The sequence below is a fragment of the Lontra canadensis genome, unplaced genomic scaffold (assembly GCF_010015895.1).
Source record: "Lontra canadensis isolate GAN:19392208 unplaced genomic scaffold, GSC_riverotter_1.0 scaffold17, whole genome shotgun sequence".
NCBI lineage: Eukaryota > Metazoa > Chordata > Mammalia > Carnivora > Mustelidae > Lontra > Lontra canadensis.
The window spans coordinates 23,750,554-23,778,396 of NW_022631011.1; the positions used below are offsets into that span (position 1 = coordinate 23,750,554).

The following is a 27,843-nucleotide window of genomic DNA, read 5'->3' on the forward strand; positions in this document are numbered from 1 at the left end:
ATAAAATAGTTTATATAATCCAAAACCATTGTTAATGGTTTGTTAATGACTGAAATTCTTATTCAGTGTAATGTGTTCTTTCTCTTTCTAGCTATAGATCTTAATATATTTTATGTAAAGAAATGCTTGGGTTAAATTTATTTGTTGTATTATCTTAATACATTGCAACTGACTTTGTAACCAGAATTTTATAAAACTCAGAGAAACTGTTTTCGGATGAGAAATTCTTTATGGATATCTACAACTTAATCCCAGAAAACCAGTACTACAATTACTATTCCTGAAATTTACACTATTTTCTATATAGATCATGGAGATTGAAAGGGGAGTTAGATTTTTCTTTTGAAGTTACCATGAAGTGCTCTGGTATTAGTAGTCCTGGGTTCAAAGCTTAGCTCTGCCGCTGAGAAGTTACATGGTCTTGGCAATTTACGTTACCAGCTTAAACCTCAGATTCTTCATCTATAAAATAGAAATAATACCAGGGTGCCTGGCTGCCTCAGTCAATATATCATGTGACTCTTGATATTGGAGTTGTGAGTTTGAGTCCCATGTTGGGTGTAGAGTCTACTTTTATTAAAAAAGAAGAAGAAGGAAATAATACCTATTCCACAAGATTCTTATGAAGGTTAAATGAAGTATATTTGAATTTAAGTATATTCACTTACGTTAAACCAGAACCCAGGCATTTTTATAACAAAGCAGTATCTGACTCCACATTTATGGAGAATACAAAGTTGGTTTTTTTTTTTAATAAGGTCATTGTTTTAAATACAAGACTAGCAAAGTGAATGTAACTTAAACCTTTGTGTATTTTGTTAAGCTTGAAGAAACAACCAGCATGTTAACCAAAGATATTGAATTATTAAGAAAAGAAAATGAAGAGATAACCGATAAAATGAGGAGGGCAGAGGAGGGTACGTAAGGTTTTTTGTTTCTGTTTTTCTTTTTTAATCATAATGTTTAATCAAGTTCAGTGGTAAATCTTGAGCTATTCATATTGTGTGTGAGGTTTTTGAAATTTGTTTTCATATGTTAAATAACTTTTGTAGCCTTGAGAATTATCTTAGTAGAACTTAAATGTTCTCAGCCCCAAAAGTGGTAAGTATGTGAGGTGGTGGATGTGTTCAGTAACTTGATGGTAGAATCCTTTCATGATGTATACTTGTATCAAATCATGTTGTACAGCTTAGGTATCTTACAGATTTGTCAGTTATAGCTCAGTAAAGCTGAACAAAAAAGAATTATCTTTACAAAGTTACTAAAAGTTATGTAGTGTATACTAATTTGAGTAAAGAACATTGTTAATTTGGAACACAATTTAATGTCATATAATAACACTTTATATAATTTATTAACAGAATATAAATTGAAGAAGGAGGAGGAGATCAGTAATCTTAAGGCTGCCTTTGAAAAGGTTATCAATACAGAAAGAACCCTTAAAACGCAGGTATACATGCTCTCTTAGCCTTTTCCAAATGTTTGTATTTGAATATCATATATTCAGAAATTAATATTTTTTTTGTGTACTTTTTCTTAAAACTTAGGTTATAATGTTCAGACTTTTCACTGGAACAAATAATGTAATATTCTTTCTTCATTCAATATAGAAGACTTTTCAGAAAATTGGATTTCAATTGAGTTAAGAAGATGTGAGATAGATAGATAGATAGATGGAATAGTAGTCAGCCTTAAAAAAAAAACGAATGAAATCTTACCATTTGCAGCCACAGGGAGAGAACTGTATTGTATTTTGCTAAGCAAAATTAGTCAGAGAAAGACAAAATACCACATGATTTCACTGATGAGTATAATTTAAGAAAACAAATGAATATAGGGGAAAGGAAAAAAAAAAGAGGGACACAAACATAAGAGAGACTCTTAACTATAGAGAATAATCTTAGGGTTGCTGGAAAGGAGGTGGGGGGTAGGCTAAATGGGTGACAGGCATTAAGGAGGACACTTGTGATGAGCACTGGGTTAGTTAATATAAGTGATGAATCATCAGTTTCTATCCAGAAACTAATACTACACTATATGTTAACTAACTAGAATTTTAATAAAGGAAAAAGAAAGTAGCTTGCCTGATCATTTGACTAGTAAGAACATATTTTAGATAGTACAGAAGGCCCATAATTGACGGTAGGAAAACTTAGTGAAAACACTTGACTAAAGCCAAAAGAGAAGAACTAGGAATAAATAAACTATAGGGATGGTTGTATCATTTTGCTGTGTATTTAGTGAAGCAGCTAGATCAGATTTAACTTGATATCTTATCATTTTATTAAGTTATCTAGTAGTTTAAATTCTTCATAACATATTATGTACCTCAGTTGATTTTATGATAAAATAAATTTTTTTACCTTTTTTTTTTTTTTTTAATATTTTATTTATTTATTCACCAGAGAGAGAGAGAGCATGTATAAGCAGGGGGAGCAGCAGGGAGAGAGAGAAACAGGCTCCCCGCTGAGCAAGGACCCTGATACAGGACTCAATCTTAGGACCCTGGTATCATGACCTGAGCCAAAGGCAGATGCTTAACAGACTGAGCCACCCAGGCGTCCCAGTATTTTTTTACTTTTTTATTAAACATTTGTAATAGCCCGTTTACCACTTACCTGCTGTCCATCTCAGCAGTTTTTTATGTTGCAACCAGATTAATCTTTCAAAAATGCACTTAATATCTGTTGAGAATCCTTCAGTGGAAGTTCTGTGTACCTTTATATACAGAGACCATGAAGAAAAAAGATTGACATTTGATGTTTATTACACAAAAATTCAAGTCTCTGGAGTCCAAAACAACATAAGCTGAAAGAAAAAAACTAAGTAGAATATTTATAGCAAATACAGATAAATATAAAGAGTATCTCCAAATTTTAAAAAGGCAATTTAATGTGGAAAAAAGGAGGGCATTTGAGAGAAAAGGAAACAGTAAAGAATTTTAAGAAGCTCAACCATAACAGTAAGCTAAGAAATAGAAATTAAAGTAATAATGAGATATGTTTTTGACAAATGGGCACATTTAAATTAGATACAATCCTCAGATTTGGCAAGAACATGGGGAAATTTTATTTGTATAGTTTTTGAGGGAGTAAACTATGAGAATGATTAACACAGACTAACACATTTTAATGTGCATATTCTTTGACCTAGTAACTGTATATTTAGGAATTTATCCTATATTAAAATCTCCATAAATGCTCAAAAGAAGTATATACAGATGTAATTATGCAACAACATTTTTAATGGTGAAAAGTAGAATTAACCCAACCACCCATCAGCATAGTATTGACAAATCATAATACATCCATGCAATGCAAAGAAGCCATTAAAAATAAATGAAATAGGGGCACTTGGATGGCTTAGTCGCTTAAGCATCTGCCTTCGTCTTGGGTCATGATCCCAGACTCCTGGGATCAAGTACAATGTCAGGCTCCCTGCTCAGTGGAGAGTCTGCTTCTCCCTCTCCCTTTGCATCTCCCCCTGCTTCTCTTTCGCTCTGTCAAATACATTTTTTTTTTAAAGTAAATGAAATAGATACATGATGACATGGGGAAATATTTCTTATGATATATGATATCAAATCAAATTTAAAAAGCAAGTCGCAGCACAGAATGTACAGCATGATTCTGTTTTTAAATTTAAATAGATTTGTAATCAGCTTATATATACATAGGGAAAATTTAGATACACACCCAGCAGATTGAAAGAAGAGACTTAAGCAGAGGTGCTCTTTGATGGATGACACTACAAGGGCTTTTCACTTTCTTCATAATACATTTTTGTGTTTGATTTTTCTTGTAATATGTTACATTTACTATTGTAAAAAAAAAATACTCATTATGAGTTCAGTGAAGTAAGTTTTTACTGCATTAAAAAATGTATGGGCTCCTCAATCCTAGATAGGACCAAATCTACATGGAAATGATAGTGGCTCAGGTTTTTTTCTATATTTTTTTTAAAGGCATGTTTTCTTAAGATTTTATTCATTTATTTATTTGTCAGAGAGAGAGAGGGAGAGTGAGCTCATGCACAAGCAGGCAGAGTGGCAGGCAGAGGCGGAGAGAGAAGCAGGCTGCCTGCCAAGCAAGGAGCCTGATGTGGGACTTGATCCCAGGACTCTGGGATCATGACCTGAGCTGAAGGCAGCAGCTTAACGGACTGAGCTACCCAGGCATCCCCTTTTTTCTATTTTAATGGAAAAAAATCTTTTTTTTTTTTTTAACATCATTGCTGAAAATACCATGACTTGTGTTTTAGTTTATGTAGCTTAATGTTTTTAAGACTTCTGTCTCATTTTGAATATATTCTTTCCTCTGGCAGAAGGGGTTAGCCTCGGCTAACATTTATATTCCCTCTTACATACAAAGGGACCTCAGTATGGCCTAGTCTGGTTCCCTGTCTGCTTACTTTTCTCCTTGTCCAGAAGAAAAAAATTATTATCTTAGGCCCTATTGCCTGTGTATTGTTTCATCTGATCGTAATGCCATTCTTGGCTGTCCCTGACTCCCCTCTTTAATATTGTTTCATTTTGCTTATTCAACTCCTGTTTGTCTTTTTAAGAAACATATGTGGACACATAGCAGGTACACCAGGAAGCCATCCCTGACCTCCCAAGTTTCAGTTAGGTACTGCTCCCATAGCATCCTTTTGCCTCTTTTCTTTTTACTCACCATTCTCTACTATAATGCTTGCTTGTCTGGCTCCTCCACCAGATTAGGGATGATGGACATAACTTTGGGGCATAACTGTATATTCTATTTTTTTTAAGATATATTTATTTATTAGAGAGAGAGAGATCATGAGCAGAAGGGGCAGTGGGAGAGAGAATTCCTAGCAGACTCCGCACTGAACGCAGAACCTGATCCTGAGCTCTATCCCACTACACTGAGATCACAACCTGAGCAGAAACCAAGAGTCAGAGGCCCAACCAACTGTGCCACCCAGGCGCCCTTGTATATTCTATTTTTATATCTAGTACCAGTCATAGTGCCTACATTATAACAAGTGCTGGATAATTGTTGAATGATAAATGGATTTTTGCAAGCCTATTTGGTTCTTAGATTTGAATGAGATAAAACGGTAATAGTTACTCATGCTACCAGTTATCATGTCCCAACCTTCATTAGGTTCTTATCCTTACACACACAGTCCTGCTTTCTGATTTTGAAGGAAAGAAAAATATATTTTAGTGGAGATTTAAATTAGATATAATTAGATTATAGTATATAATTAGATGATATAGACCTTTATTAATAATATTTTAATATTTTAATAGGCTGTTAACAAATTGGCAGAAATAATGAATCGGAAAGATTTTAAAATTGATAGAAAGAAAGCTAATACACAGGATTTGAGAAAGAAAGAGAAGGAAAATCGAAAGCTACAACTGGAACTCAACCAAGAAAGAGAGAAATTCAACCAGATGGTAGTGAAACATCAGAAAGAACTGAATGACATGCAGGCGGTAAGGTTTGTGTGTGTGTGTGTGTGTGTGTGTGTGTGTGTGTGTGTGTTCGCAGGATTATTTTCTTAATTTGTCATTGCTATTTATACCTGTCATCTGTTGATCTTATCTAGATTTTTTAGTATAAAAATGCATATTCAGGTTTGTAGAGTCCACAGATTGATTTTTATGACTCTGATATGAACCGTGATCTTGAAAAACTAGAAAGATACTCTGTTATCTCTTAACCATGAAAATTTGAGTAATTTTTACCCATTAGCATTTGCTTGATTAAAGATGCTGCTTCGAGAGAAACTACCAAGGGTTTGCCTCTTTGACGTTAGACTGAAATAGAGATAGGACTAGGAAAATACTAAGTATAGTTGAGATAGAGGATTTGAAGTATTATAGATTTTTTGTTTTCTCTAATTAGGACTCACTTTTCAGAAATCAAAATATCAAACTTAACTTTTTGATATTTCCTGGCTTGTTAATAGTACAAAATAAAGAACATGGTCTCTGGACCTAGACTGATTTAGATGCAAGCGCTGGCTATCATTTGTGGTTTTACTGTCCTGAGCAGCTTTCTGTACCTTTTAAACTATTTCATTCGGAGCCTTAAAAGCATTTCCTGTTGTTTTTAACAGGTGTTTGGTGTTTGGTTTTTTATGCTTTGTATTTATTTATTTATTTATTTATTTATTTATTTATTTTGAGAGAGGGAGGGGGCCCAGCAGACAAAGAGGGCAAGAGAGAATCTTAAGCAGGCTCCCCGCCTAGCACAGAGCCTGATGCGAGGCTCGATCTCACAAGCCTTAGATATGACCTGAGCCAAAATCAAGAGGTGGGTGCTTAACCAGCTGAGCTACCCAGGTCCCAGCTGCTTTGTATTTAAAAATTAAAACAAAAGATTTGTTTAAAGCAAGGAGAAAAGGGGGTCACCCAAGCAATGTATTACTGAGGAAGAGAACTTAGATTTTTACAATTTTATCATAATCTGTAGTATTGAGCATTCATGAAGCTTACATTAATTTTTTAGGAAGAGCAACTTTAGATTCTTTATCATTTACAGTTCCATTAATTCTTAATTTCTTAACGTTGGAAATTTGATAATGATTTTTTGTATTTTTCAAAATAGCAATTGGTAGAAGAATGTGCACATAAGAATGAGCTTCAGATGCAATTGGCTAGCAAAGAGAGTGATATAGAGCAATTGCGTGCCAAACTTTTGGACCTTTCGGATTCTACAAGTGTTGCTAGTTTTCCTAGTGCTGATGAAACTGATGGAAACCTTCCAGGTAAGAATATTCCTGTTCATTCAGGTTTGATTAAAGACATGGAAATTAATGTATGTTTCTTTCATTTAACTTTCTACCCTTTGTCATTTTTTTCCATGGACCTTAAGATGTTTCTGTTTCTGATAGCCAATGTCTGATTATCTCTGCATTTTATAGAATAAGAGCAGTCGAAAGAAATCTTAGGCTATTAAAGTAAATCTGAGAGGCTGTATCTGAATAAAAATCTTGAAGAACCTTAGGAACCTATGAATGCTTAACTCCATGGTGAAAGTTGAAGCTGCTGCTTTTACCTTTCACTATTTAAAGAAAATTATATGTTTTCATGAGTAACAGCTTTTTAATGTTTATGTTTTTGTATTGGTGTACAAAAACTAAGAACTGGGCTTAATAATCAAAACCACAGCAGCCTATAGAGAGACCTTTCTAATGTAGTAGTGATAAACTTTTGTCAGACTTTAAGTTTCAAATTTAGAGAAATAGATTAAAAAGGATTGAGAGATGCACTGAGGGGGTAGTCAATTAAAGACAAAAGTGAGTATGTAGCATTTCAGACTTTTTTCCTTTGTCTTTTTTTTTCCCCGGTAGAGAGTAAATTAAAAAATAAACACCCATTCTTGGGTTTATTGTAGTGTAAGTTATAGTACATTTACATATATACATATATATATGTATATATATATATATATATTTTTTTTAAGATTTTATTTATTTATTTGACAGATCACAAGTAGGCAGAGCAGCAGGCAGAGAGCAGAGCGCGGGTGGGAAGCAGGCTCTCTGCTGAGCAGAGAACCCATTGCGGGGCTCGATCTCAGGACCCTGGGGTCATGACCTGAGCTGAAGGCAGAGCTTTAACCCACTGAGCCACCCAGTGCCCCAGTACATTTATATTTTTTTTAACAGAGGTAGGCAATACACATAAGTTCAATTTAGGAATAAATAGGGTATAAATATACACACATGTACATTTGACATCTACATATCCTTTGTTCAAGGTTTTAGAAGTTTTGTTCACATGGTCATAAACATGAAAATCGATTTTAATTTATGTATTTCCTGAATAATATGTGAGATTTAACTCTTACTTGTATACCATGTCATCCCTGCCCTCTTCCTTTTGTGTCTTTGCTAGCCCCAAAGTAGATACCTGAGAAGGACAGAGAGTGAAATTTCTTATTACAATGGTCAAGGAGTTCCTTCTGTTTTCCCATTATTAGTTCTCTGAAACCTACTGCGTCTTAAATCTTGTAGGTGCATGTCCTTTATCAGAGGATCACTTTGGATTTAACAAGAACCTCTTGCTTCAGCTGTTGTTTGAAAATCTTTGAAAAGTTAGATTTAATCATCAGAGTATGACTTTTAGGGATGTTTGGCTACATTCTTGAAATTGTTGAAATGAAATTGTAGCTTAGAGTCCCTCTTCATTAACCCCAAGCTGTGTCTTGAGTTATTTAGTAAAGGAATTCATACTCAATTTAGTGGAAGTTAAATATCCTGACCAGGTGTTTTGTCTTTATTCCACCCATTTCCGTTTAACTTTGATTATAATGTCTTATTATGTTTGCCTTGGTTTTCTTTATATTAGGTTAAACATTGCAGAGACTTTATTGATGAATATTACTTAGAATAATTTGAACTGAATGATGAATTTGGGAGACATCTAAAGAGGAGGCAGGTGATAAGTTTTGTCTTCCATTCTGGCTTATTCAAGAAAGTTAAACTCAGGGTGATCAGATGGTTTGATTGGCAGATTTAAATTAGGGCTCCATTTAAATTTCTGAATCCTGACCTAATAAATCCATTTAGGAATCAGTCGGCAAAGAAACTGTAAAATGTTGCTACTGGCTCCATTCTGAGTTACATTACTTAGAATAGCTGTGTATTTTCAGAGATTTTGTTGTAAGGTTTTCAAAATTCAAACCAAGTGAAGGAAAAAATAATACCGGTGGGCATTCTTCATTGCTATAAAATGAGACAGTCAGGTATCCCTGTCTCTTATTAGTGCACTCTTAGTCTTGAAACTTTACAAAGATCTCTGTAGTGCTAACTTTCACACTGTATGTAGACAGTAGTGGATAATCTTTATTTTTTTAACCCATTTTTGCATCAGATGTTTTGCTTAGTAAATTAAAAATCTGTTCTAAATCTATTTACTAGAACTTGGGGTGCCTGGGTGGCTCAGTCATTACATGTCTACCTTCGGCTCAGGTCATGATCCTAGGGTTCTGGGATCGAGCCCTGCATCGGGTTCCCTGCTCAGTAGGAAGCTGCTTCTCCTTCTCCCATTCCCTCTGCTTGTGTTCCCTCTCTTGCTGTGTCTCTCTCTGTCAAATAAATAAAATCTTTTTAAAAAAAAGTTACCATTAAAAAAAAATCAATTTACTAGAACTTAAAAATGGGCGTTGGCAAATAAAGTTAAGGTTTTGCCATCATATCTAGGAAGAACTGTTAAAGAATTTTGATAGTCACTCTTAATTTAAGAGAGTTACATATGACTCAAGTATCTAAAATTTTTGAAGATAATAACTAATGATTAATTTTACTTAGTTTAGAAAATTAGTTAATTGAACTACAGGCTGTAAAGGGAGAACTTTGTATGGCATACATTTACTTAACAGTTAAAATAAAGGCCTTTTGAAATATGGATCATTTTTTTAGCCCAGCAAGATTTTTTTTTAAGATTATTTATTTTAGAGAGAGAAAGAGAGAACACACATGCATGTTGTGCATGCAGGTGGGAAGGAGGGGGAAGGTCAGAGAGAGAGAAGGAGATTGAGGTGGGGCTTAGTGCCAGGGCCTTGCGATCATGACCTGAGCTGAAACCAAGAGTTGGATGTTTTAACTAGCTAAGCCACCCAAATACCCTGAGATGTTTTTTGTTGTTGTTTTGTTTTTTTTTCCCCCCAAGAAGTTGGGTGGATCGGGGCACCTTTGCCTCAGGTCATGATCCCAGAGTCCTGGAATCTAGCCCCATGTCATGCTCTCTGCTCAGCAGGGAGCTTGCTTCTCCCTCCTGCTCAGCCTGCTGCTCCCCTGTTTGTGCTTGCTTGCTCGCTTACTCTCTCTCTCTCTCTGTCAAATAAATAAATAAAATCTTTAAAAAAAAAATGTTGAGTGGATGAACTGATAATGACTTAGTAATAGATTTCATCATTCAATATAAAGATTTTCATTTAATTACCATGTATATCTAGGGCTAAGCCTCTATAACCTTAGTGGGCATCTTGTCCTTAACTAGATGATTCCTCTTAAGTTTCCCAATTCTAAAAAAAACTTAGGAAAAAATGATCTGTCATACAGTCCTGTGAAGTTCTTAAAATCACTTTTATTCGCCTGATTCTTTTATGTCTTCACCCTCTTTTTGGTTCTGTAGCAGGTTGTATCTTAGTGCAGTATAAATATAAAAGTTACACTTGGGTTAAGATTTTCCCATTGCCTCGATGACAAAAAGATTAACATAACTGCCTCTCCTCCCTTGTTCTTTCTCTTTCCTTCTTTTGGAACCACTGAGCTAATAATCTGAAAAGAATGTAAAAGTAGATGAAGCACTAGAGAAAACACTTGATATCAACACTCTGTTAATATTCATTGTCTCTTATGGATTATCTGCATTATTCTCTCCATCTAGCTTTATCTCAGTCTATGTAATTTAAACCTGTAAATACTGGATTTCTTAGTGTGTTTCAAGTATTTGAGTATATAACAGCTTCTGATGTGCCCAAATCTAATCAATGGTTTGGAGATAATGCATCTGAAATCTTGAGCATTGATTAATTTCCTTTTTTATATCACTTCTGAATACAATTAAAATATTTTGGGATGGTTCCTTAGCTCTCTTTCTTAAGAACCTACAGCCATAAGGCATAAATAATTTTGGCATTTATTCTCGTAGAGAAATAACTGGGGGATGGGGTATTTTGGCATGCACAATTTTATATAAATGTCAAGATTTCAGTGACTTTCACATCTTTTTTGTGAGGAATTACTTGATTAAATAGACTTAGGAGGAGTAAGAGCTGCAGTTTGGGACACACTGCAGGGAAATTTTCCTAGTGATAACTTTTGTTATCGCTTTTGTAAGATAGAATATTTGTGAATGATTAGCAACCTTCTGCATATTATAATATGAAGCTGCCATTTGGTTTTTAAATTATAACAATTATTTACGAGAGTGACTGGCTAATTCAGAAAAAAAAAATTGCAAAATAATCAACAAATATTTGTCAAGTACCTACCTACTCTTGTGTGTCAGATATCTTGAGGTGTATAAAAATAGTGTTATTATATGGTCCCTGATCTTACAAAACTTATCAAGGAACTACCTAAGAAGATGAAATAATTATTGCTGAACTAAATTAACAGGAACTAAGAAAAATGTTGGGAGAAGAGGAGGATCATTTTGAGCTCAGGTTTCTCATTAGCTTCTCCACCTTTACAACTACAGTTTAGATTAAGGGGAATAACAAAACCAAAGGACATTAGGTGCATGGAAGAAGTTAGAACAAGAAGAATATTACTTCTGATTCAATTAACTGCAAAGCTTTTTAGTTAAAGGACAGAGTAGCATTATGTTCTAGGAACACAAGCTCAGAAATTAGGGTAAACCTACTGTTTTGACAGTTAAGACTGATAGAGTGTACTCTTGAGCAAGTCTGTTTACTTTCTAAACCTTAGTGTCTTCTTTTGTAAATGGAGAATGATAGTAGAAGCTATCCTATCCTGTATTCACAGGAATATAATATCATATATTCATGGGATAATAGGTATGAAATGTGGGATGTTACTTGGAAAGCACATGTCAAATCATAAATGTTCAGTAAATGTTACCTATTGTTTTAATTACTCTAAGACTTTGATGTTTTACAGTGGTTTATGTGGAGAAAGACATTATATATTCCCATTAGGGTCATGATTTGAGCATTATACTTGAAAATTGGCTACTTTTCTATTTTTTTGTGTCTTAAATATTAAAGATAGATATAGAAAACAATTAAATGCTCTTATTTCTAACCTAATATAAAGTAATCATTTCTAACAGAATCTTCTTTTCCTCCAGATATTTCTAATAAGCATTAATATATTTAAATAGGAATAATGTTTATTTTTAAATGCCTTGATTGAATTTGTCAAGGAATTTCTAGTATGCACAAACTGGTTAAAATATTAGCAGCTAACCAACTGAATTCTATGTTCTTTTGCTGTTGATCAAATTCTGGTATAACATACTTAAAAGACTTCGTTTATATCTCTTTAGTTTGGTAAGAATTGCATTTGGACTTAACTCTAGAATTAAGTATTTCCCAACCAGATTTGGACAGTTTTATTGAAATTTTATAGGTGCTTTACCAAAAAGTTTATCAGAATATTGTGCTGAGAAAACAAATAAAATGCTTGTCTCTTATTCTTTATATCTAGTTGATTCTGCCTGCATTCCTTATTTATTTATCTTCTATTCTTATCTTCTGTGAGTAATAGGATACTTCTCTGTACTTTTGCTTGCTCTTTCTTGTGTAAATCATCGCTCTGATTTGTTCCACTTGCTGCATTTTTTTTTTTTTTGCTAAGTATTTTTATAAGTGTTAAATGATATTTAAAGTCTTCTGTATCATATCCCATTTAAGCTGCAATCCATTCCAGTCTTGCCTGGCTCTTAAGGGTATTGTTTTACCTCATACTTTTGTAATTGAGTACTAAATGTTAATTATATGGGAAAAGTGGCTTGGGATTTTTTTCTGCAATATTTGTATGGCCATTAAAGTTGATTTGTGTGATTTGAAGCATGGAAGAGCAAATTATAGCACTTATTCATTTAGCTGTGTTCAAATGCCTGTTGCTGCATGCTGTCAGACAATGTAATAGCTTTTCCTCTTGTTACAACTTAAGACTGAAGACAATATATTCTTTTTCTCCTAGAGTCAAGAATTGAAGGTTGGCTTTCAATACCAAATCGAGGAAATATCAAACGATATGGCTGGAAGAAGCAGGTATTATATTCCTCATTTTTTCTAATTGATATTCTGTTATATATTTTACTTCTAAAGCATAGAACTTGTATTAACTGATCTATTTTTAGCATTGATCTCAGATTAATACAGTACACTTTAGACATAAATGTCAAGTATTGTGCTTATTATTTTAAACCAAGTTAATGTTGCTTGTATATATATTCCCATTTTTTTTCTCATTTCAGTATGTTGTGGTGAGCAGCAAAAAAATTTTGTTCTATAATGATGAACAAGATAAGGAACAATCCAGTCCATCCATGGTATTGGACATAGAGTAAGTTGCCTTTGGTTGAATTTTAAATCAGTTAAATATTAACTTATAATTATTTTTATATTTATAATTTAGGTTTTCTTTTTTCAGATTTTATTTATTTATTTGCGAGAGAGAGAGAGCTCCAGTAGGGGGAGGGGCAAAGGGAGAAGCAGACTCCCCACTGAGCAGGGAGCCCGACATGGGGCTCCATCCCAAAAGCCTAAGGTTATGACCTGAGTTGAGGTCAGCTGCTTAACCAACTGAGTCACCAGGCACCCCTAGACTTAGAATTTAGTTTATATTTTGTTAAATAATGTTGCATACTTCTCTTAACAAACTTTAAAACTTTGCATTACATCTTTAGCAAAATGTGAGAGGGAAAATTTTGCATAGCTGATTCATTTATTCTAAAGACACATTTTTTATTTCAAGTGTTGATTGGTTTTAGGTTCTAAGAGCATCTCCAAAAGTACTATATATAATTATGTAGTCATTGTTAAGGAAATGTAAATATCCCTTTTGTTTTTAATAGAGGCCTTTAATAAGCTTAGGCTTTTTCCTTTGTATTCATTCTAAAACCTTTTCTTAAGCACTGCTGCCTGTATCATCATGGGTCTTATAGATTGTACAAAGATGAGTGAGATGGTTCCATTTTTAAGGAGCTTACAGATAGTAAGAAGTAGTAAGTAAAAGAAGTAAAACATGCACCAAAATATAAATTCAAAGTGAAATGTGGTGGGTGCTATTCATGAAAAATATAAACTTAAAATGAAGTATTGCCATTCCTTTAGAATTAAACATTTGTGAAGTCAGTTATAGCTAGACTATAAAAAGAATTAAGTAACTACCAAAGAGTACTGAAATTTTATTTCTCAATTTTTCTTTTTCAAGTATAATTAATATACAGTGTTATATTAGTTTCAGGCATATAACAAAGTGAGTCAACAATTCTGAGCATTACTCATTACTTAACACAATAAGTATAATCCTAATATTTCCCCCACTGTCCCACCCACCTCCCCTCTGGTAACCATCAGTTTAAACGTTCTCTATATTTAAGAGTCTGGTTTTTTAGTTGTTTTTTTTCTTTGTTCATTTGTTTTGTTTTTTAAAGTCCACATATAAGTGAAGTCATATGGTATTTGTCTTTCTCTGACTTATTTGATTTAGTTTTATACTTTCTTTACTCCACATATGTTGTTGCAAATGGCAAGATTTCTTGTTTTGTTTTGTTTTGTTATGGCTGAATAATCTTTTCACCTATGGTTGTACACTTGTGTTGCTTCCATATCTTGGCTGTTATAAATAATGCTGCAATAAACATAGGGGTTCATATATCCCTTTGAATTAGTATTTTCATATTCTTTGGGTAAAAACCCAGTAATGGAATTATTGGAGCATATGGTTATTCTATTTTTAATATTTTTAAAAACCTTCATACTGTCTTCCACAGTGGCTGCTCCAGCTTACATTCCCACCAGCAGTGCATGGGGGTTCCTTTTTTTCTACATCCTTGCCAATACTTGTTATTTCTTGTATTTTTAAACCTAGCCATTCTGACAGGTATAGGGTGATACCTCATTGTTGTTTCTATTTGCATTTCCCTGATGATTATGGATATTGAGCATTTTCTCATCTGTCTTTTGGCTATCTGTATGTCTTCTTTGGAAAAATGTATGTTCGTGCCCTCTGCCCGTTTTTTTAAGCTTTTATTTATTTATTTGAGAGAACAAGTGAAAGAGAGGGAGCGAACACAAGCTGGGGGAGGGGGAGGGCAGAGGAAGAAGGAGAGAAGCAGCAGACTGCCTGCTGAGGAGGGAGCCTGAGGTGGGGCTCGATCCAAAGACCCCAGGATCATGAACGGAGCCAAAGGCAGATGCTTAACCAACTGAGCCACCCAGGTGCCCCTCCTCTGCCCATTTTTAATTGGGTTATTGGCCGGGGGGGGGGGTTGAATTGTGTAAGTTCTGTATATATTTTTTATATTAACCCCTTAATCCATAGATCATTTACAAGTATCTTCTCCCATTCAGTAGGTTATCTTCTTGTTTTATTGATTTTTTTTAATTTTTTTTTGCTATGTTAAAAGCCTTTTTTATGTAGTCCGAAGAGTTTAATTTTGCTTTACTTTCCCTGCCAAAGGAGACCTGTCTAGAGAAATGTTCCTGTGGCTTATGTCAAAGAGATTACTACTTATGTTTTCTTCTAGGAGTTTTATGGTTTCAGGTCTCATATTTAGGTCTTTCCTCCATTCTGAGTTTATTTTTGTGTATGGTAAAAGAAAGTGGTCCAGTTTCATTCTTTTGCATGTAGCTGTCCAGTTCTCCCAGCACCATTTGTTGAAGAGACTTTTTCCCATTTTGTTTTCTTGCCTCCTTCGTTGTAGATTAATTGATCATAAAAGGCATGGGTTTATTTCTGGGCTCTCTATGCTTTTCTATTGATCTGTGTGTCTGTTCTTGTGCCAGTACCATATATTTTTTTAATTTCCTAATGTCTTAAAGAAGCATTAGCTGTGAAAATTTAAATGATCAACTTAGGTGGAATAATACATAAACACTAATATTAAAGATACCATCTTTCAACTTCAAAAGTTAAGTACTTTCAGAATGATGAAAGTTGGTTATTTTACCTTTTTATTGAGGCAGAATTTTTGTGTAATAAAAATGCATACATCTTAAGTATCGTGTTCACTAACTTTTGGACAATTACAAACACCCAGGTAAAACAAGATAAAGAATATTTCCATCACCTAGAAAGCCCACTTTTTTCAGGAGGAAGAAAAAGATCATCTGAATTTTATTATCAAGTTTTGCCCATTCTAGTACTTCATGTAAATTTATATGTGCCTATTCATTTTCTTTATGGTATCTTTTAATGGAAGCCAGTTTTAAGAATTACAACCTTTTGTAGTCTAAGAAATTTTGCCTACCCAAAGGTTGTGATGGTATTCTGTGTTTTCTTTGAGGAATTTTATTGTTCTAGGCTTTATATTTAAGTTATGATTAATCTCAAAATTTACTTTTGTGTTTGGTAAGAGGTTGCAGTTGAGGTTAGTTTTGAATGTGTAAGTGTGTGTTTCTCCATGTAGATATCTAGTCGTTCCAGTACTACTCATTTTTATATATTGATCTTGAATTCTTTAATCTTGCTGTTTACTTACTAGTTTTGTTGGGGTGTTTGGTGGATTCCACAGGACTTTTCTACAAATATAATCATGTGCTTCTTTCTAATCTATAAGCCTATATCACATGTATGGATTCATATGAACACCACCAGTTACAGAACGGTTCCATTACCGGGACCCATTTTGCTACCCTTTTGTAGCCATAACAAGGGCCCTTTCTCCTTCCCACTCTAATCCCAGGCTACCTGTTCTCTGTTCTCCATCTCTGTAGTTTTGTCATTTCAAGAATGTTATATAAATGGAATCAGATAGTATGTAAACTTTGAGATTGGCTCTTTTCACTCAACATTAATTCTCTTGAGATTCATCCAAGTTGTTTATTTCTCTTTATTGTTGAGTAGTATTCCATGGTATGAATGTACCACAGTTTGTTTAACCATTCATTTGGGTTATTTTCAGCATTTGGCTATTATAAATCAAGCTGCTGTGAACATTTATGCACAAGTTTTTTTATAAATATACATTTTCTTTTCTCTGGAATGAAGGCCCAGGAGTGCAAATGCTGGGTCATATGTTAAGCATATGTTTATTTAGTTTTGTAAGAAAGTGCCTTCCTGTTTTTCGAAGTGGCTCTGCAGCTATTACATTTTTGCCATAATTGTGTGAATGGTGTAGTTTCTCTGCATCTTCATCAGCATTTGGCATTATTACTATTTTTAGTTTTTAAATTTATCAGGTATATAGTGATACTGTAATTTTAATTTGCATTCCTCTGATTACTAATGATGTTGAACATCTTGTAATGTTCTTATTTGCTATCTCTATGTCTTCTTTAATGAAATGTCTCTCTTTTACTGTAGATGAGTTTTTATAATAGCTTAAATCATACTTATTTTTATTTTAGTAAATTGTTTCATGTTCGACCTGTAACCCAAGGAGATGTTTACAGGGCTGAAACTGAAGAAATTCCTAAAATATTCCAGGTAAAAACCATAATAGATCTTTTACTTAAATACTAAGTGCATTTTGTGAAGTAAATGCAAATATTACCAATGCTTTTTATACATGTGAAACTTTTATGTACAAATTAAGACTTTTTAAAATCTTTGTTTTACCATTCCTGAATGTAGATACTATATGCAAATGAAGGTGAATGTAGAAAAGATGTAGAGATGGAACCAGTACAGCAAGCTGAAAAGACTAATTTTCAAAACCACAAAGGCCATGAGTTCATTCCTACACTCTACCACTTTCCTGCCAACTGTGAGGCCTGTGCCAAACCTCTCTGGCATGTTTTTAAGCCACCTCCTGCCCTAGAATGTCGAAGATGCCATGTTAAGTGCCACAGAGATCACTTAGATAAGAAAGAGGACTTAATTTCTCCATGTAAAGGTAAGGCATAAAAATTACTTTCACAGTTTATAAAAAATTAGAAAATTAAGTCCCATTTAAATAGCTTCTTCAAGTGTAGCATTTTCTACACCAATTTGAAAAGAGGTTGTAAGAAGTAATATTTTGACATAGTGGAGCAACATGTGGCTGTCACTTCACAGTTACAGATTTAGCTTTGAACACAATGTTTTTAAAGAGCATTACCCCCTTTATAAAAAATGTACCTCTAAGAAATTACTCTAAATTGGAGAGAAGGACTATAGGTGAGTTCCATTGTATTATTCCTCCATGAGTTTTTTCTTCATACTTGTTTTCTTTTTGTCTGGTTTTCACTGCCTAGACCAACGTGCTGGATCATAGACAAAATGGCCTCTAGGTTAGCAGAGGTAGCCTGTCGGAAAGAATACAGGCAACAGCTATTTTAAGATAAGAAACTTATGTTCTAAAAATACATTAATTTGTTTCACTTCTGCATTTTTTTTATTTCTGTTTTTATTTTTCTTAATAGTTTGTGACTTATGTTTTCTTTTTAAATGTTCGGCCTTAATTAAGGAGAAAGAGATATTTTCCAAGCTTAATTAAGCATAGTAAATCTCTTAAAATTTTAAGAACTTAAAAATTTTGCTTCAGCAGAGCCATTTTAGGTATTATATGACTTTGTCTTTGTTTTTTTAACATAGTAAGTTATGATGTAACATCAGCAAGAGATATGCTGCTGTTAGCATGTTCTCAGGATGAACAAAAAAAATGGGTAACACATTTGGTAAAGAAGATCCCTAAGAATCCACCATCTGGTTTTGTTCGTGCATCCCCTCGAACACTTTCTACAAGATCTACTGCAAATCAGTCTTTCCGAAAAGCGGTCAAAAATACATCTGGAAAAACTAGGTAAAGATTGTAGTGTTAACCTCTTTGACAATGTGAAAGTGATTAGTATCTATTAAATCTAAAATCTAATTGTTCTTTTCCTTATAGAGGGCATCATTTGTAGCTAAGTATTTATAATATATGACTTAAAATAACTTCACAAACTACTTTGATTCCTGTTTGAAGTTCATAATATTTATAAATGTCATATTTAATTCCACGTCTATGTCAGATTTTGCTATCATTGGCTGGTATATATGGCCCATACTTAGCCCTTAATTTTTTAAACAACTTGTGGATTGTCACCCTTTTTAAATGTAAATAGATTCATATAAAACTTTGCTCTTCTTTATGTTGGCATAGATTTTTTTTAATCAAAATTATTATTTTGGTATCACTGATGATGGTGTTGCAAATAAACTTCCCAGTTAAGTATACACCTCTTTTTTTTAACTGGTTTTGATAGAATTTTTTTAAAAATATTTATATGTTATAATAAACAATTATAGGACATAATTAAATCCCTTCCTCAAGAGAGGTTATGACAGATATCTCATTCAGTTCTCATACATGAATAAATGAGGCCCAGAGGAATTAAGCCATTTGGACAAGATCCCACATCAAGCTAGTGGCATAGTCAGGGTTGAAACCTATTTTTATCCAATTCTAAAGCCTAAATTTTTTCTCCTTTACCAAATACCAACTTTCCTAGAGTTTAATCCCTATATAAGAGGAATATTGATTTGCCTCTCTGTTAATGTCAAATTCATCCCATTTCTTTACTCCTTATTATCAGTAACTGAGTCTAATCCTTTGAAATGAGTAACAGGTATTATACCATCTGTATTCTTCAGCCACCATTACTACGCCAGGGTATTATCACCTCACTCCTGACTGACTTCTGTAAAATCCTGTTATCACCTCTCTCCTGTATAAGATAAAGCTGCACCTAGAATTACTTAAAATTGAATTATAGCTTTGTAAAAAACAAAACAAAAAAAGACCATGTGTTTGAAATAGAAGTAAGAAGAAAATAATGCTAAGTATATTTTTCCTTTTCTTTTCCAAATTTTGTGTATTTCTTAATCACATATAAAGATAATTTATATTTACCTCTCCCTACAATTTTGTTTCTTGTATTTTTAAACTGAGTATATTTTCTTAATTACATTTTTTTCTTTTTCTGCCCCCCTTCCCTCTCCAGCAGTTAACCATGTGACCTAATGCCTTGTGGAATCATGTGGAATGCTACCTGATAAACCAGGCTTCTTTAACCATGCAGAGCAGACAGGCTGTTCCTTTGACACAAATATCACAGGCTTCAGGGTTAAGATTGCTGTTATTCTGTTCTTGCTTTGGCACAAAAGCACACTGAGGGTTTTTTTTGTTGTTTTGTTTTGTTTTGTTTTTAATTGCGGGTTTGCCTACAGGTAGATTAGATTAATTATTACTATGTAATGCAAGTACAATTGGGGGAAAGCTTAGGTAGGTATATTTTTTTAAAAAGGTGCTGCCTTTTTGAATTTCTAAGAAAATGCCTGTCAATCATGATAGAACACAGTTTTCCTCATATGAGTGAGAGGAAGGGACTTTCACTTTCAAGTGGAATGGCCATCACTATGAAGATCAGCTCATGGAAGGAGTAAAGAAAATATCTCAAAATGAGACAACTGAAATTCTTTTAAATGACTTCAGTCTTTGTGCTCTTGCAAGACTCTATACAAAACTATTTTAAGAAAGCAGTGACATCACTTGACTTCAGTGCCCTCACTGTAGAATTTAAAAGCCTCACTTTTGATTGCCCGTGGCAGACTTATGGAGAATAATTATTTTGCATTATGCTTTACAAAATACTGTATGTGTTTCAGCACGTTTGTAGATTGGGGAAATGGGAGAAGGCAAAAAAAATAAAAATTTACATTTAATCTATGCATTTTTGCCAAGCCATATTGAGTTATTTTACTACTAGAGACGTTAGGAACTAACTGTACAAAAGAACCAAGTTTTAAAAGCGTTTTGTGGGGTACATCATTTCTGTAATTGTATAATGTATTTCTTTGTGGTTTTAAATGATAAAGACATTAAGTTAACAAACATATAAGAAATGTATGCACTGTTTGAAATGTAAATTATTCTTAGAACACTTTCAATGGGAGTTGCATTGCCCTTTTAGTGCCTTAATTTGAAAGAATTATTTTACTGCCATGACTAAATGTAGAAATTTCAAAAGAACGTATTTTCAAGAAATTTTGTGTCAGTGGGTTCTTCATTGATAATTGGTTTAATTTAAAATGTTTAGAGTTTTGTTGGACTTTCACAAATTGCGTACAATCTTTGCATTAAACTACCTGCTACAATAATGAATGACTTTATAAAATTCTGCAAGATATGTAGGTTTATGTCAATATAAAAGAAAATTATGGCAATACATCTGTGATGTTTTCCAGTTAACATAGGAATTATCAGATAAATACTGTTAAACTCTTGTCCAATAACAAGAGTTGATTCATACATATGGGCAGTATGATTTATTGTTTATTTTTTTAACCAAATACCTCCTCAGTAATTTATAATGGCTTTGCAGTAATGTGTATCAAATAAGAAGCACTGGAAAACTGATTCGTCTCTAGGATGATATGCATGTTTCAAGTGGTATTGAAAGCCGCACTGATGGATATGTAATAATAAACATATCTGTTATTAATATGCTAATGACTCTGTGCTCATTTAATGAGAAATAAAAATAATTTATGGATGGATACCTTTAATATGACTGGTGTTTTCTTGTGGCTGAAATGAATAGAAACCATGTTATAAATTAGTCCCTGACTGTAAACAATGTTTGTTAAAGTCCATGATTAGATTAAAGTGGATTTTTAAAAGAAAATGTGATTTGGCTCTAAAACTAGTGGCTACAGTTGAAGAGTTGAGTAATGTCTGTTGGAAAACAGTTCTCTGTGGGTCTCTTGCATTTTTCTGTGTCCTTTGAGCAGTGGCTCTAGCAGCTTTAGTTCTGGACTATCTTTACCAAAGAGATTTGTATAATCAACAGCCTTGGACAATATCATGTCTTCCTCAAAGAAAGGCAAGTTGTTTACTATCCAGTGTAATAAAAGATAGTATCTCCCTCTAGAGCAAAAGCTGGCAGGTTTGCTTATGTTCCTTATAAAAGATTCAGGTACCTTAAACTTCAGGTTCCTCATCTGTAATGCAAACCCACTGCATGCTCAGCAACCCCCTGGGCCACTGTGCATCTGCATCTCCTTGGAGGGCAAGGAGAACTGACAGGAGTGTGAACCTCATGCTGCTTGCTATATTGTTAGTATACAGTTGTTTGGTTCTGTACAAGGTCCAGTAAAGTACAGAGAACAGTTAATTTGAATTAGTTTAAGGAGAGGACATTAAAAAGAAAAATTAACCTGAGCATGAAACTCTTTTGAGAACTAACAGATATTTGAAGAATGACTCTAAATGCCATGTTGTAGAACCAGGTCAGCCAAGAATGCTGCTTCTCTTCTAAATTCAGAAAACCACTTAGGGGTGCCTGGGTGTCTCAGTCAAGTGTCTGCCTTGGGCTCAGGTCATGACCTCAGGACCCTGGGATCTAGCCCCACATTGGGCTCCCTGCTCTGTGGGGAGCCTGCTTCTCCCTTTCCCTCTGCCACTTCCCCTGCTTATGATCTTTGACTCTCTCTCTGTTAAATAAATAAATTTTTTAAAAATAGGAAAGAAAACCACTTAATCCCAAAGTATACCAACATGGCAAGGACCAGGAGAGTGCCTTGTTCAGGAAGGCACACTACTCCTGGTTCTTGACAGTATTTTTGCTATGCCTGCTGCAATCCATACCAAGTTAGATGATTTCCACTATTCTTCCCACTTACAAACCTTGTGTCTGGACACGAATCTGTCAGCACTGCCAGAAAAATCGTTCATCATCTCACTTGTCTTCTGTGGGTACATTTGCTTGTCCAAAACAATCACATTCAGAACTCCAGCTGCAAGGAATTTTGAGAAATGTACTCTCACTTTTCTGTCCACTTTACTACAGGAAGATATACTAAGAGGTTCAGCATCAAGCATGCACATTCACCACACCTGCAAATTTGTACTGAGACCAGGGGCTCTGGGCTAGAAAGAAAACAGCCACTATCCTTATTTACAGGCTGGTAAGTGTGAGTCACTTTGTCATTATTTGAAGTTACAGCTTAAAATAACCTAACTTTACTTAAAAAAAAAGAAAAGAAAAATATGGCAATCAAATTCTGCTTTGTAAAATATGTTCTCATTTTCATATCATTAGATATTCTATAATAACGAGAGCGCCTGGGTGGCTTAGATGGTTAAGCGTCTGCCTTTGGCTCAGGTCATGATTCCAGGGTCCTTGGATTGAGCCCCGTATCTTACTCCCTCCTTGGGAAACTTCTGTCTCTGGTCCTCCATTCCCACTCGTGGGCTCTCTCTCAGTCTGACAAATAAATAAAATACTGGGGGGTGGGGGGAAGGCCCATTTATTTTACTAATTTTACTCACAATATTGGTATTTTTAAGTCTGCAAAAGAATGTAAAATGTGGGGCGCCTGGGTGGCTCAGTTGGTTGGGCGACTGCCTTCTGCTGGGGTCATGATCCCAGAGTCCCAGGATCTAGTCCCGCATCGGGCTCCCGGCTCTATGGGGAGTCTGCTTCTCCCTCTGACCTTCTCCCCTCTCATGCTCTCTCTCACTCTCTCTCAAATAAATAAAATCATATATATATATATATATATATATATATATATACACACACATATATATATAATACATGTATATATATACATATATATATAATGTATTTTTATATCTACCATCCAGAATCAGCAAATGTTATATTTGCTTCAAATTGCTCTTAACAGAAAAACATTTAATCAAAGATCTTTTTTGTTCCTCCTCCCCATTCCTATTCTCTTCCCTTCCTCCACAAAGCAGTAACTGCCATTAATTTGATATGTATTAGGGGTGCCTGGGTGGCTCAGTGGGTTAAAGCCTCTGCCTTCAGCTAAGGTCATGATCCCAGGGTCCTGGGATCGAGCCTCAAATCGGGCTCTCTGCTCAGCGGAAAGCCGGCTTCCTCCTCTCTCTCTGCCTATTTGTGATCTCTGTCAAATAAATAAATAAAATCTTTAAAAAAATTTTTTGATACATATTATTATTCACATCTCAGCCCTTTACTGAATATGCATATATCTGTACATAAAGTTGTATGTGGCTTTACATTTATATAAATGACTTTATATCTTTCATTTGTAATATTCTATAACTTGTTTATTTCATTCATTGCTATTTATGGTGTTTATAATCTATTTCATTATAATCTACTTCATTATAAGAAATAATAGCATTAGAACTTACTATAGTAACAGTTGCCTCCCAAATTTAAACATTTTATTTATGCAAATCTTCATGTAGAAACCCCTGGTAATTAGTTATAAGTCAGCTTCACTATTTTTGATTTTCTAAGCGAAAAAATATTTATGCCAAAATAACATTGTTAAACTATAATTAAAATCTTTCCTATTTTAGTGGCATAAACATCCCAGCCAGGCTTTCAAGAAAGTGCATTTGATGTAATAGAAAAGTTGGAACATCTTCATAATCTTACACTTAAAATTATATTTCTCATTGATTCACATTTTTTTAATTAGTTAATCCACACTTGCACCACAAATGCTCAAAAAGTTAAAACCACATACTAGCATATCAGCAGTAATTACGAATCCACACTTGCACCACAAATGCTCAAAAAGTTAAAACCACATACTAGCATATTAGCAGTAATTACGATCTTAACCACATAATTTTTACAAATTATTTACATAGTAATTCCTATTTAACTATAAAAGTGGTCTGTCAACTTAGAAAAAACACAATTAACAAGGAACCATCAAACTCCAGAACAAGACTAGGATTCTTACTATTGAACCTTATTCTGAGGATCCTAACAAATAACAGATAAGAAAAAGAAAAAAGTATTACAAGTACTGAAAGGAAGAAGTAAATCTGTCTTTATTTGCTAGTTATGTGATTGTTTACCAAAAATATTCATAAAAATCAACTGGAAAATTACAAGAACAAGAGACCTTAGTAATATTCAGCCTTCATAATTGTTTTGTTAGACTCATACAGCATTTTTAAACTGTTAAGTTGCTAGTTTTTAAATTGGAATATTTCAGTTAAAACCCAATTTCCAGTAATTCTTTGTCAAGAGTAAGTTTGGGTAACACTGGACTTGAATCATGCACAGAAGCAATTGCCTGAGCCATTTTTTTTTTAAAGATTTTATTTACTCATTTTGAGAGAGAGAGAGAATGAGCAGGGGGAGAGGGAGATGGAGAAGCAGGCTCCCCACTGAGCCAAGAGTCCAACATGGGGCTTGATCCCAGGACACCAGGATCATGACCTGAGTGGAAGGCAGACATTTTAATCTTCTGAGCCACCCAGATGCCCCATCTGACCCATTTCTGATAGGGCATATACTTTCCAGTTCCTCCAGTCCTACCTGGGCCACTTCACCTAGTTGTGTTATGTCTAGTATTTAAAACCATCTGAATTTTCAGTGCTGTCAAAAATGTAACATTTAGCATACTTCATATGTAAAAATGTAAAGGTCTATGCCATCAAAGACTCCTGAGGCATAATTAAACTATAAATGACACTGCAAAAATATTTGAAAAATAGAAGATTAAATTTTTTTGAAGATTTTATTTATTCAACACAGAATGAGAGCACAAGCAGGAGGAGTGGCAGGCAGAGGGAGAGAGAGAAGGGGCTCCCCTGTGAGCAGGGAGCCAGATGCAGGGCTAAATCCCAGGACCCTGGGATGACCTGAGCTGAAGGCAGACGCTTAACGAACTGAGGCACCCAGGCGCCCCAGAGGATTAAAATTCTAAAAATCCTGCCAGTCCACAGTTTAAAAAAATGAAGGAAGGAAGGAAGGACAGTATGGTGGGGTGGCGGGGAAAATGCTATAGAAAAATAAGCTAAAGGTAATGAATAGAAAATGTATTTAAATATACAAATGGCTGATAAACTATAGATTAAAGCCAACATAGCTATTTTTTGCCCATTAAGTTTATTTTTTTAATCATTTTAATTAGATAGTATCTTCAAGAAATGGGAAAATAGTTGTTAATTAGGTGAAATTTATTTTGGTAGTATTTATAAATACTTAAAAAATATATATGTATATGTCATCATCAAGATGGCACAATAGGAGGACCCAGCCTTCATACCCTGACAAACACCAATTTAACAAATACCCATGGATAAAAGCATCTTTATGAGACCTCTGGAGTCTAGTTGAGAGTATCCAGCCTCCCAATGGAGCACAAAATCCAAGAGTGGCTGCACTGAAAAGAGTAAGAATACTTTCTTCTTTTTTTTTTTAATTTTTTTATTTATTTGACAGAGAGATCACAAGTAGGCAGAGAAGCAGGCGGTGGGGAAGGGGGTGGCAACAGGCTCCCTGCTGAGCAGAGAGCCCAATGTCAAGCTCAATCCCAGGACCCTGAGATCAGGACCTGAGCCAAAGGCAGAGGCTTAACCCACTGAACCACCCAGGTACCCCAGGTAAGAACACTTTCAATTTAACTGTTGTCACCCCTCCTCCAAACTGGCACAGCTCAGCTCTGAGAGAGCTGCTTTTGATGCCTGATTTCTCTCACAGGGGAAACAGAGAATGATGTGAGCATCCAGCTTCCCCAGCCTTTTGGGGCACTGCTCAAGAGGGTGTTTCACCACACTAAGAATGCTGAGGGAATAGATAGAGCTAAATAACATGGGGCAGCTAAGAACAAAGAAGGGGTGAGGGCTCAAAGCCTTTGGTCAATGAGACCTTTGGCAGCCCACAGACCCCTGTGGCTGGTGCCCACTGCCCCTGCAGATGGCAGCTCCACACGCTCACAGATGGCTTATGGATCTCATAGCCATCAAGGATCTCAGAAGTTGGCTTGACTCTGCAAGACTGGGAGAAGTGCACAACCTTAAGATTGCTCCTTCGGGAGGGAGGGAGAGACGTGAAGCTTGTGCTCGTCATCACAGCATCTCAGTGCACAGCCATTAGGAAAAGGAGTGGTTGACTCTAAGCACATGGTGCAACACTGCAGTGTAGGGAGAAAGAGCACAATCCTAAAACTTCCACACCGGCAAAGAGGAGTGGAGCAGCTGTGTTCATACATTCTGAGAAACCGCAGAATCTCTAGTTTATTCTGAAAGCAAGTCAATAAAGGCTAGAAGAGGTGACTGCTTCTTCAAATGCACAGACATTAATGCAAGGCTATAAGGGACATGAAGATTAGGGAAACAACACAACTAAAGGCAGAAAATAAATTTCCGAAAACTAATCCCAAGGAACTGGAGATCTATGAATTGCCTGACAAAGAATTCAAAATAATAATCTTAAAAAAACTCAATGAACAGCAAAAGAACATAGACACCAAGAGAAACCATAAAATAAGAACTGAACTGAAATTCTAGGGCTGACAAATACAATAAATGAAATGAAAAATGTAACAGCTCTAAAAGCAGACTCAAGCAGAAGAATCAATGAACTCAAAGACTGATTGATTTATATTTTAAAGACATCATCTTAAATTATCCAGTCAGAGGGGCAAAAAGAGGAAAGAAAAAAAATGAAGAAAGGCTATAGGACATAAGGCATACTATCAAGAAAAACAATATATGCATATTGGAATCCCAGAAGAATCAGAGAAAGAGAAAGGGAAAGAAAGCTTATTTAAAGAAATAATGTTGAAAACTCTTCAAATATGGGGAGGGAATGGACATCCAGATGCATGAAGCTCAAAACCCCCACGACTGGCAAACCTAAAGAGGTCTACACTGAAACACTTATAATTAAATTGTCAAAAGTGAAACACAAAAAACGAATTTTGAAAGCAGCAAGAGAAAAGGAGCTCATTGCCTACAAGGAATGCCCAAAAGCTTATGAACAGATTTTTCAGCATAAACCTAGCAGGTCATAAGAGAGTAGGATGATTTGTTCAAGATACACAAATAACAAAAGTAACAGCAAACTGCCAACCAAGAACACTACACCTGGCAAAACTGTTCTTTAAAAAAGGAGGAGAGATAGACTCCAGACAAGTAACACTAAGGAAGTTTGTCACCACAAGACATGCCTCAGAAGAAGCGCTAAAGAGTTCCTCAGGTTGAAATGAAAGAATGCTAAACAGCAACACAAAAGCATATGAATGTATAAATCTCACTGGTAGGGACATCCGAGTGTCTCAGTCAGTTAAGCATCTGCCTTCAGCTCAGGTCCTGATCCCAAGGGTCCTGGGATCTGCTTGCAGGGAGCCTGCTTCTCCATCTCCGCTGGCCCCTCCCCCTCTTCTCATGTTCTCTCTCTCTCTCTCTCTCTCTCAAATAAATAAATAAAATCTTAAAAAATAAATAAATCT

At 34.8% G+C, this 27,843-nt stretch overlaps 1 protein-coding gene across 4 annotated transcripts in view; it reads left to right on the top strand.

Annotated features, from left to right (window-relative positions):
* The window catches only part of ROCK1 (Rho associated coiled-coil containing protein kinase 1), a 144,769-nt gene extending 123,613 nt beyond the window's left edge, over positions 1 to 21,156 (top strand). For 2 of the 4 annotated variants that reach the window (XM_032859796.1, XM_032859798.1), the window contains exons 24-33: positions 824 to 917; positions 1,362 to 1,450; positions 5,279 to 5,467; positions 6,585 to 6,744; positions 12,658 to 12,728; positions 12,935 to 13,023; positions 17,034 to 17,112; positions 17,260 to 17,521; positions 18,202 to 18,409; positions 19,593 to 21,156. In XM_032859796.1, coding sequence (XP_032715687.1) covers positions 824 to 917; positions 1,362 to 1,450; positions 5,279 to 5,467; positions 6,585 to 6,744; positions 12,658 to 12,728; positions 12,935 to 13,023; positions 17,034 to 17,112; positions 17,260 to 17,521; positions 18,202 to 18,409; positions 19,593 to 19,599 — 1,248 coding nt within the window. In that variant the 3' untranslated portion in view covers positions 19,600 to 21,156. Of the gene's footprint in view, positions 1 to 823; positions 918 to 1,361; positions 1,451 to 5,278; positions 5,468 to 6,584; positions 6,745 to 12,657; positions 12,729 to 12,934; positions 13,024 to 17,033; positions 17,113 to 17,259; positions 17,522 to 17,861; positions 17,981 to 18,201; positions 18,410 to 19,592 lie in introns of those variants that run through there. The other 2 variants (XM_032859797.1, XM_032859799.1) reach the window with 2 other exon arrangements.
* The last annotated feature ends 6,687 nt before the right edge of the window (positions 21,157 to 27,843 follow it).